Source organism: Pezoporus wallicus, unplaced genomic scaffold (assembly GCF_028554395.1).
Source record: "Pezoporus wallicus isolate ANWC-B61680 ecotype Strahan unplaced genomic scaffold, APGP_CSIRO_Pwel_v1 contig_8218, whole genome shotgun sequence".
NCBI lineage: Eukaryota > Metazoa > Chordata > Aves > Psittaciformes > Psittacidae > Pezoporus > Pezoporus wallicus.
In genome coordinates this window covers 2,084,323-2,095,398 of record NW_026636063.1, presented here as the reverse complement: position 1 = coordinate 2,095,398, position 11,076 = coordinate 2,084,323, and the positions used below count along the sequence as shown (strand labels likewise).

The following is an 11,076-nucleotide window of genomic DNA, read 5'->3' as shown; positions in this document are numbered from 1 at the left end:
TTTTCTTCTCTAGCCCTTATCCTGTTAGTCAGGAATGACTTGTCAGAAGTGCAACTGTTGCAGGTACTTTCTTTCACTTTCCATTTTACCAAAGGAAAATGAGCTAAAACCACAAAATTCTAGCTGCTTTAAAGCTTTGGGTCAGCTTTCTTTTCAGGGCTCATTACTGGGTGGTGCTGACCACTGTCGGACCCTTTGGAAACTAAAATATGAATTAAGGCAGCTAAGGATACCAAAATCTTTTCAGTAGTTTTTCTCTGTCCGTGAAACCGCAGATACTACTTTCCTTTGTGAGGACCTAGGGTACACAAGAGCTTACGGGTGCTGTTTGAAGGATGGACCTTCAGCCTAAAGCTTTTACTCCTCCCTCAAAGCACACAGACACCAGCAGCAATGGAAAGCCCCTGCACCAGCTTCTGCAGACTGCACAATGTCAGCTCACAGACCTTTGTGTTCTTGCCCACTTTCCAGGGCAGTCACACATTATGCAGTACTTGCATGTACCACTTGTGCCAATAACCAAACTCCTCAAACGATAAAGTGCTATGTCTAAGTCTTACATACTGGCAGTTTACAGTCACAGTCAGGTGCCTGGCTCCGTCCTCACAGAAACAAGTCAAAGTTATAGACAGATAGGAACAGCCTCACGCTCGCAGGCCCTTGTTCTCATGGGGGACTTCAGCCACCCCAATATCCATTGGAGTGACGGTACGGCCCGGCCCAAGCAATCCAGGAGGTTCCTCGATTGTGTGGAAGACAACTTCCTTCTGCAAGTAACAGAGGAGCTGGCAAGGAGAGGTGCCATGCTTGACCTTGTGCTCACCATCAGGGAAGGGCTCATTGGAAATGTGATGCTCCAGGGCAGCCTTGAATGCAACGATCATGAGATGGTCAAATTCGAGATCCTCAGGCCACTGAGAAGAGCGTGCAGCAAGTTCACTGCCCTGGACTTCAAAAGAGCAGACTTTGGCCTCTTCAGGAACCTGCTCAGTAAGGTTCCATGGGATATAGCCCTAGAGGTCAGGGGGGCCCAAGGCTGTTGGTTGACATTCAAGGGTCACCTGCTACAAGCTCAGGAGTGTTGCATCCCAAGTAGAAGAAAGTGCAGTAGGAGAGCCAGGAGACCTCCTTGGATGGATAAGGAGCTGGTGAGGAAAATTCGAAGGGAAAAAGAGGCTTATAAAAGGTGAAAGCAAGGACAGGCAGCCTGGGAAGAGTACAGGGATGTCATTCGGGAAGCTAGGGACCAGGTTAGGAAAGCTAAGGCCCAGTTAGAATTAAACTTGGCTGGGGATGTTAAAGATAACAGGAAGGGATTCTATAGGTACACAGTGAATAAAAGACAGACTAGGGACAACGTGGGCCCCCTCCCAAAGCTCTCAGGAGAACTGGCTACCCTGGATTTGGAGAAGGCTGAGATTCTCAATGACTTCTTTGCCGCGGTCTTCACTGGCAAATGCTCTGACCACACCACCCAAGTCTTGGAAGGCAGACGCAGGGACTGTGAGAATGATAACCCTAGGCCCACTAGAGGAGAGGATCTGGTTTGAGACCATCTTAAGAACCTGAATGTACACAAGTCCATGGGACCTGATGAAATCCATCCACGGGTCCTGAAGGAGCTGGCAAATGAAGTTGCTAAACCACTGTCCATCGTATTTGGAAAGTTGTGGCAGTCAGGTGAAGTTCCCGATGTCTGGAAATAGGGAAATATAACCCCCATTTTCAAGAAGGGGAAAATGAATGACCTGGGGAATTACAGAGCAGTCAGTCTCACCTCCATGCCTGGCAAAATCTTGGAGCAGATTTTTCTGGAAGGTATGCTCATGGCTTGACTTCGCGAATGAAGATTTGGGAAGTGCCGATGACTAAAAAGGCCAATGTGAGATAGGCAAATCCGGCTGCAAAAAGCACAGCAAAAGGTCTCCTTGGGTGGTATAGGCGGGGTGCAATTCTTTCTATGTTGTCTTATCTCCTCAAGACTAGTTCTGCGTGAGTTCTCAAAGGAGTCAACAGCATTATGTATGGTGTGTCTCCAAGGCTCCCGACTGGAGACCAAGGTGGACCACTGATGGTAGTCAATATGGCCAAGACTCAGGTATTGTTTCAGGGAGTCCTTATATCTCTTCTTTGGGGCAAATCTCTTGCGGCAGCTGAAGGCAATTTCACCGTAAAACACCATCTTAGGGAAGCAGTGATCCTTCATCCTAGAGACGTGCCCTGCCCAGCACAGCTGCAATTTCATCAATATGGCCTTGATACTGGTGACCCCTACCTGTTTGAGAACAGTAACATTTGACACATAGTCAGTCCAATGGATGTTTAGAATTATACAGAGGCAGTGCTGATGAAAGCGTTCGAGGAGTCGAAGGTGATGGCGGTAGATGACCCATGATTTAGACCCATATAAAAGAGTAGACAGTACAAGGCACATGAAAAATAACCAGGTGCTTGGTGACAGCCAGCATGGCTTCACTAAGGGGAAATCCTGCCTGACCAATTTTGTGGCCTTCTATGATGGGGCTACGGAACTGATGGACAGGGGTAGAGCAGTTGATGTCATCTGCCTGGACTTGTGCAAAGCGTTCGACACTGTCCCACATGACACCCTTGTATCTAAATTGGAGAGACATTAATTTGATAGGTGGACCATTCAGTGGATAAAGAACTGGCTGGATGGCCGCATGCAAAGAGTTGTGGTCAATGGCTCAGTGTCCAACTGGAGACCAGTAACGAGTGGTGTCCCTCAGGGATTGGTCTTGTTCTACATCTTTGTCGGTGACATGCCCAGTGGGATTGAGTGCGCCCTCAGCAAGTTTGCCGATGACACCAAGCTGTGTGGTTTGGTTGATACGCATAAAAAGGACATGGAACTGTTGGAACAAGCCCAGAGGAGGGCCACGAGGATGATCAAGGGACTGCAGCACCTCCCGTATGAAGATAGGCTGAGGAAGTTGGGGCTGTTCAGCCTGGAGAAGAGAAGGCTGCCAGGAGACCTCATAGCAGCCTTCCAGTATCTGAAGGGGGCCCACAGGGATGCTGGGGAGGGACTCTTCATTAGGGACTGTAGTGATAGGACAAAGGGTAATGGGTTAAAACTTAAACAGGGGAAGTTTAGATTGAATATAAGGAAGAAGTTCTTTACTGAGGGTGGTGAGGCACTGGAATGGGTTGTCCAGGGAAGTGGTGAATGCTCCATCCCTGGCAGTGTTCAAGGCCAGTTTGGACAGAGCCTTGGGCAGCATGGTTAGTGGGAGGTGTCCCTGCCCATGGCAGGGGGATTGGAACTAGATGATCTTAAGGTGCTTTCCAACCCTAACTATTCTATGATTCTATGAGAAGGGTTCTTGGTAAAATGAAGGGAGACTTTCTCCTGAGCATCGCAGAGCTGCAGATGTCAAACTGTAATCACACCACCTTTTTATTCCTCTTTACCCCTCCCTTTTTCCCTTTTACCCAAGGCTGCCACTTCTTTCATAGATGCTTTGGCCTTGCAAATCTTGGACTCTGCATTCAGTCAGATGGAGGTGGCTAGGGACCACTGCCTGAGGAGCCATCTCCAGAGAAACAGCAAGGATATCAAGACAGTTGATATTTCTGGCCTGCAAGTAGGTACTGGCAGGCATAATTCTCATCTTTTCACTGTCTGGTTTTTTTTTTTAGGTTGATTATTGGCCTCACTTGAAATGCAAAATTAATGGTCTTAATAGCTTTTAGCAAAAACAGCTGGCTTTTCTTGTGGATTGGACAAGGTTGCTCTTTTCTAGGAAGGGTTTATGTGGAGAAGTCAGGATCTCAGTTCAGGTCTTCCAAATCTCCAAACAGTACTTTGGCCATTGAATTGTCCTTTGACTCCAGTCTTCCGTCAGTACATTGTGGGGTTTCATCCTAAATTGGCTCCATCTGTATTGTGCTGTTTCAGCCACTACAAACTGTAGTTAGTAGGGCTTGATTATTTTACTGCAGTACGATGCTACCAGAATCACTTTTTAAGAACTGTAAATCACTGCATGAGAGTTTAAGCTCTCTGTAGTAATCACTGTCTATAGTATAGGTGATTGAGTAAAGAAATCCAGGCAAGCTGAATGAAGAATTTTACAGCACAAGGTCACATCAATAACATTTCTCCTGTTCCAAAATAGATGAACAGCAACAACAGATAACTGTGTTGATTTGCAAAGCATTTCAATAAAGAAAATCAAACTCATAAATCATACTGTTCCAAAAAATTAATTAGTTCTGATCATTAAATTCTCCAGCTATGTTAAGAGAAAGATTTTTAATGACTGAACTGTTGGACCAAGAGCCATAACTCTGGAGACCTTTTTGATTTCTGCCATTTGTCTACCACATAATTTGTGCAGTAATTGAGAAGTCTCACCCCTGCGTTCATCAAGATACCTGTTTAATCTTTCTGATCATAGCAGCCCAGTTAGCATTTGTAAATTCCTATGCAGCTCTAGAGAATGCGTACTTTTTGCAGGAAAGTTAACGTAGACATAGTGGCTGAATATCATAACATAAACTAATGTGCTGTGAGTATCCCAAGTAGAAGTCACCAATAGACAATTATGTTTTAATTACGTATACACTGCAAAAAACTTTGAACTGTTGACTCCTATATAAGTTGTTTTTAACTAACCCTTCAAATTCCTTTGATTTGTGGTCCATTACATCTAAACTGTAAAATGTTAACGAATTATTATTTCTTTCTACAGGTTTAAATGAAGACCCTAGTTGCAAAGAAATAATAAGTTAAATCCCTTTTTGTATAAAGTTACAGCTTCTTATGTTGGAGTTGTTCTAAGTTGTTTAGGGGCTGGAGCTACAGCAGTGCCTACCCCTTTCATTGTTTGCACCAAATACATAGACTCCCAATTCTGAATCTCCCTCCACTACTAAATAAAGTTCTAAAGATGACAATGAAAAACAACTGAAAATAAGAAAATAAGTTTACAAAGAGAAGCTGGATTTGCAAATCAATATTTTGATCCCATTTTGAAGTGATGAGTTTTGTAAGACTGAGATGCAGCTGCAGTTTTCATTCAGAGATCTGAGTAAATGTGGATGTTGGCAGCTCCTAGAGACTGATGTCCAAACAAGGATGATTTCCAGACTCTTTGTTATTGCTCAAATGTCCTTCTTTATGGAAAAAATAATTTAAACTCAGAAATGCGCTGGCGTTAGCAAAGAGGAAGTTTTGGAAAGTGTTTGATGAAGATCTCCTGTTGCATTGCACTTACCTTAATGAGTCAGCATGGGATGTGCTGTTTCAAGACTAATCTCCTATAGGCTATTAGGGTTCCATAGACAACATCTAATTCAAAAGATATCTTTCAGGTCTTCACCAAAATAAAAGTTTGGATCAAGATGTTAAAAAATATCATTTTGACAAAAATAAAGCAGATAGCTTCATTTGAGAGGTGTTTTTTTATAATATTACAGTTGTTTAATAAAATAAGTAAATGCTTAAGTAGGATGCTGTTTACAAAAAAAAAAATTTACACATTTCAAGTTTTAAAATTAAATGCTGAATTCTTTAGAGTTTTCTCCAGTGTGCTGGTGTTAAACAGAACAGGTTTTTTCAATTTGTCAGTTTTACCAGTGTTTGCATAACTCTTTGTATCTTTTTAACAAATAAGAAGTTAGAATAAAACTATTTATCATGATGATAGGGGAATTCATATTAAGATATCACTGTGCAGCCTCACATGGCTTTTCATTTTAACTCACTTACCAAACAAGAAAAGACACAGTTGAATAAGAATTCAGAGATGGTGCATGTGTTCAGTAGGTAGCCAATAGGAAGAATGTTTTCATATGAGCAAATGACATTCCATTCCCTTGTTAATTTGTCACTATTATTTTAAAAGAAGTTGAAAACCCCACTGTTCACACAAATATACTGGAGAGATTAGTATTGAAAATGAGATGCATCAGATGTGATTTTTTTTTTTAAATTGCTCTAATCAGAAGACAATCAAAATTAAAAAAAGGTAAGAATAATTTATAAACAACCAGCCTTAGCCTACAAGATCTCAGCAGGGAATCAGATAAAAAGATTATTTATGGGTGCAAGCCTGAGAAAATACAGCAGTTAACATGTGCTACTGAGAAGTGATGTTCACAGAGATGCATGCCCTAGACACCTACCGTGGGGTGCAAAAGACATTGCTTTTCAGAAACAGTGGAAACAGGATGTAGTGGATCCATGTTTCAGTGGCCCTTCCCATATACCTGTTGTGCTCTAACCCCAGCTCCTTGGCATGGTGCTCCCCCATGCTGGAAGAGAAAGCAGCTTCCACCACAACAAAAACCTAGTTCAAAGTTTGTCTTTGGGTGCATTGGCACTGAGAGAGCTGTTCATGAGATTGTTTTTATTACAGACATAGTTAATCATACAAAGGAACTTTTATTTGACAAGGACCTGTACTTGAGAACCTTATTTCGTGGTCACAGGAGAACAAGCATCGCAGTATATGGCTTTTAAGATTTCACAATGAGAATGGTATTTCACATGCCTTGAAAATTACTACAGCCAACATTTGGAAAAGTGAAAAAAAAAATACATCCTGGGGCTCTCTTCCAAAATGTAACATCACACACACTGTACATGGCCAACAAACCACACAGAGAACACTCAGTCGTGCCTCAGGATGGATCTTTGAATTCTCTCAGTAATCTCTCTACTGTTCTTTATCAACTGTTCCTGAATTTAAAACTTTACCTAAATCACCAGGAAGCACAAGGATTAGGTGTGCCTATCTGGTGTTTATCTTACCTTTATTACAATCATTTCATATCCTTTTTATGTATAAAAAATATCTTTCATGCTCTCAGTTCTGATCTGTGCAGTCTACTAAGAGTTTCCCTTTCTTTTTCACCATGAAACTAACTCTGGGAGTCATGATTAGTTCTCTTTATACATAAAAACATGTCTATTTTATAAAATTTCTTTCCAGCCAAAATTGCTGAGCTGTTTATGGGATTTTCACTTTCAATGTAATCTACATTCAAGATTGTTCCCTAAGCTCAAATTGTATTTATTTAGTGTTTCCAGAACACATGATCCTAACTGGTTAATATATATTAATAGTAATAACGGTCATAGATTCACTGTATATTGAAATTAAGAAGAAATGTGTTCAAAGCAGTAAAAATACATCATTATTTGAATAAAAGGTGACTGAAATGTGTTAAGTACATAAATTAGGAATTGCTCATGTGGTTAATTGCCCATTAGCACTACATTCTTAAAAATACCTACAGAAAAAAATTCCCTTTGAAGAGGAAATGAAATTATACAGCTGAATATGAATTGTGTTTCCTGCCAAGAGGACATCTGGACCTCCAAGTTTATAAAAGGCTTGTGGTAGTGCTCAGACATTAGCTAGCAGGCTCTGGAGAAACTTTTCTATGACTAACTCTACAGACACTTCATGTACAATTGCTAGCTGACGAGGAGGTCATAGTTAGCTGCAGTTAAAATCTGAAAGTTGCACTGGAAAGTAAATGTTCCTGAGGTTTTTTAGTTTAGCTCATCATGAATGAATCCATGGCTCCAGCCCAGAGATCATAAGCAAGGAAAATAAACACTTTTTTTTCCTCTGTATTTAGTAAAAGCAATGATTCTGTTTACAAAAGGAAATATTTAACTGTTACGTATCTTCTCCATTATTTTTTACATAGAACATTACAGATTTTCTTCCATTACTCTTATATCTTAGCCAAAAACCTGCTACAAAAGGGTTAGATTCCTGCTGTCTTTTTAGTTTTATATCCTCTCAAGTTATCTTAGTTTGCACGAGACTATCAGTGAAAGAGATAACATTCAGACTGTTGTGAGGGAAGATGTCCAAAGCCAGAGAGCTGTGTTGAGTTGTAGCCCAATTCCCTGACAAGACTGCCAGCTTGAGTGAGTTTATGAACTCAGATAAAACTGCTGCTCTCCTAATTCCACAATGATAGAAAATGTTCTGTGCATTAAGTACCAAATTGTGTGATGTGGAATATTAGCACTTAACCAATACCCAGAGGCATCACAGACAGAAATATTGCAAGTGGCTGAGGTATAGACATCACTGATGTTGTACGTATATGTAAGAGATGAATGATGCTTTCCTCAGAAACTCCATCCTTAGTTATCTTCTGGGTGTAAAAATACAGAAACTTAAAGAGCAGAGTGAAATAGCTGGAACAGAAAATTAACATTCAGGATGACTGATTGCAAAATACTGATTTATTTTTTTTTTAATGCATTCTTCTTTATGACTGACATGCTCCACTTAAACATTAAGTACTGAAATGTTTGATATAATCATAGACTCAGCAATGTCTTGTCTACCATAATGACTCCGAGACTGACTCCCTGCAAAAAACAAGATGCAGGCAGTATTATCAAGCACACCACCACCACTAGAATAGTCACCAGAGGAGGCAGCTCTGGCAACCCAGCAGATTTTCAATGGAAAACAACATTTTACCTATGTTCTCATTCCTGCACTACCTCACACAGACTTACCAGAGAGAAATAAAGGCACTACTAATGCTACAAAAGACTAAATGCTTTGGAGGCTGGGGCTGCCTCCCTCCACCTGCGCTCAAATGAAATTTTGAACTGGAGAGGAGTGTTGTGAATTTGGACCTGTAGAAACCCTCTCTCCAGCCAAGATCTTCAGCATAAGATCTTGGAGGAGTCAATGCTTTATTATTATAATTGCTGACATTTGAGGGCAATAAGCCGTCTAATCTAACAACAATACTGTTAACCCAAAGTTCAGGATAGGAGAAACTGAGAGGGAGCAAAAGAATGAAAAGTTAAACAAATGAGTGATTCACACAGCGAGTAGGTAGCATTCCTGGTGCTGGGGAAGTGGGCATCATCCTGCTAAATTTATACATAATATGGAAAATAAGAGTAAGAGAAAGGGCAGGGAAGGGTGCACAGCTAGCTTTATGTCACCAGCATGATTCCTACTACTCTCAGGGAGCTGGAATTTGGCTATCTGTTTCTGCCATCAGTCTAGAGGAGACACAGAACTACTTACACTAAATTGGCACTTTCATTCTTTCGTGTCACTTTAAACAATGGCAGCAAAGAGAGGAAATTCCATAGAATTTAGAGGAAGTTCAAAGCTTGCCAATATGCAAACATTTCTCACCGTTGCACATACAAAGCATGGATTGATCTAGCCTGTAATGATCAATGGGCACTTCCAGAAGTTAAATGTTTGTTATACCATTGATGGAAGACTTTTAAATGTTATGTTTCTTTTTTGAGGTCCGTTCCTCTCATTTCAAAGACATCTCCCATTCACTTCAGAATTTTTTTTAAAATGCCTGAAACTTCTCTACTGAGTGTTTCCTCCTCAAACCAGAGTGAAACCAAGAGCAACTCAACTATTTGCCTGGACTTGAATGGCTTGTGGGAAATAGTGTAGTATATAGTACCCAAATATATTGAGACTGTTATTGGAATTCTTGGAAATGCATTTGTTCTATTCACTTATTCACTGCACAAGGGTTCCCTGAAGATAGCTGAAACCTAATTTATGAACCTAGCTGCTGCTGATCCTATCTTCCCCACATGTCTCCCTTTCTGGGCAGAGAATATCAGGAATGAATTTAAGTGGCCATTTGGCAGTTTCCTTTGCTGCAGCACCAACACATCCATCAGCCTGAACATGTACCCCAGCATCTACTTGCTGGTGGCAGTCAGCGTGGATCGCTATTTGACTTTTGTTCACACCTTGGACAACAGCGTGATATGGAGAAAAACTACAGCCAAAGGGATCTGCTTGCCTGCCTGGTTCTTTGACAGCCTTCTCAGCATCCCAACCTTTATGTTTCAGACTGTGAAACACTTTCCCCTGTGGAATATTTCAGCATGCACTTTAGACTTCCCTGCCCCATTGTGGGTAACAACTGAAAGGCTGATAGTCAACATCGTGGGGTCTTTGTTGCCATCTACAGCCGTTATCTTCTTTAATTTCTCTACCATACACTTCCTAAAAAAAAAGGCAAGGGAACACAGAGCACTCAGAACAAAGAGCTGCAAGGAGAGCAAAGGCTACCAGGCTGATCTTCACAGTGGTATTAATGTTTCTTCTGTGCTGGACTCCTAACCATTTTTTTGTATTCCTTGATATATTATACCAGACAGAAGTGATCAAAGGGTGCTTCTGAGGGGAACTGCTCAACTTTGGTGAGCAGTTTGGTTACACTCTGGCTATCACCAACAGCTGCATTAACCCTGTGATTTATGTCTTTGCTGGGAAATACTTCAGGCATAAGGCTTCAAAAGTTTTTTCACAGTTTATTCCTTGTGGATTTCCTTTGAGCTGAGTATCATTCAAAGAAGTCCTCACATTTCAACATGTTTCCAATCAGAAGTAATTTAACCTAATGGTTGTCAGTTTCATTTTCATTTTGCTATTACAACTTATTTCAAGTGGCATTAAAAATTATTATGAATTGCACTGGTCTGGCATTTACAGAATAAGGTAATTATTTATTAAAGTAAATCACTTGGCTTCTTATTTGTCCTCAATTTGCTTTTCTTTTTCTATGGTATCCATCCAAATGTATAACATTATATGATTGGAATTTTATACCAAATGATCTGTCATCAGTTTTCAGTGACCTGAAAAAAAACTCTTTGACAGATATCAGAACTCTCATTTCTTTACAGAAAGCCATAAGCTGGCTAAACATTTTACTGCATTGATCTGTGATGACAAATATGATCCCACCACTAAAGTTATACATAAAATTATAGTGTGCATTAAATAGAAAATATGAGTTTAACCTTCAGCTGATAGCTGCATTTGAGCAATTATAGAATAGCTCCAATTATTTTTAATGATTTTTTAAGAGGTTTACACTTTCAAAGTAGCATATGGAAAATTTGAACAATTTTGTGCTTTTCAAATACATTCAGTACATAAATATTGTACAAGACAATGTACCACAAAGAAAGTGTAGATAAGCTGCAAAAAAAGGAAAGCAACCCAGCATCCTCTTTAAAATCTGACTTTTTCTTGATCCAGAAAATGTTACACAATTACTCATGAAATA

The 11,076-nt window shown here is 40.4% G+C and overlaps 1 protein-coding gene across 1 annotated transcript; it reads left to right on the top strand.

Annotated features, from left to right (window-relative positions):
* Positions 1 to 9,296: 9,296 nt before the first annotated feature.
* On the top strand, positions 9,297 to 10,732 carry BDKRB1 (bradykinin receptor B1). Its single transcript, XM_057398956.1, is given in 3 exon segments — positions 9,297 to 10,060; positions 10,062 to 10,352; positions 10,354 to 10,732. Coding segments are annotated over 3 exon segments (1,068 nt in total). The 5' UTR covers positions 9,297 to 9,335; the 3' UTR covers positions 10,406 to 10,732.
* Positions 10,733 to 11,076: the final 344 nt, after the last annotated feature.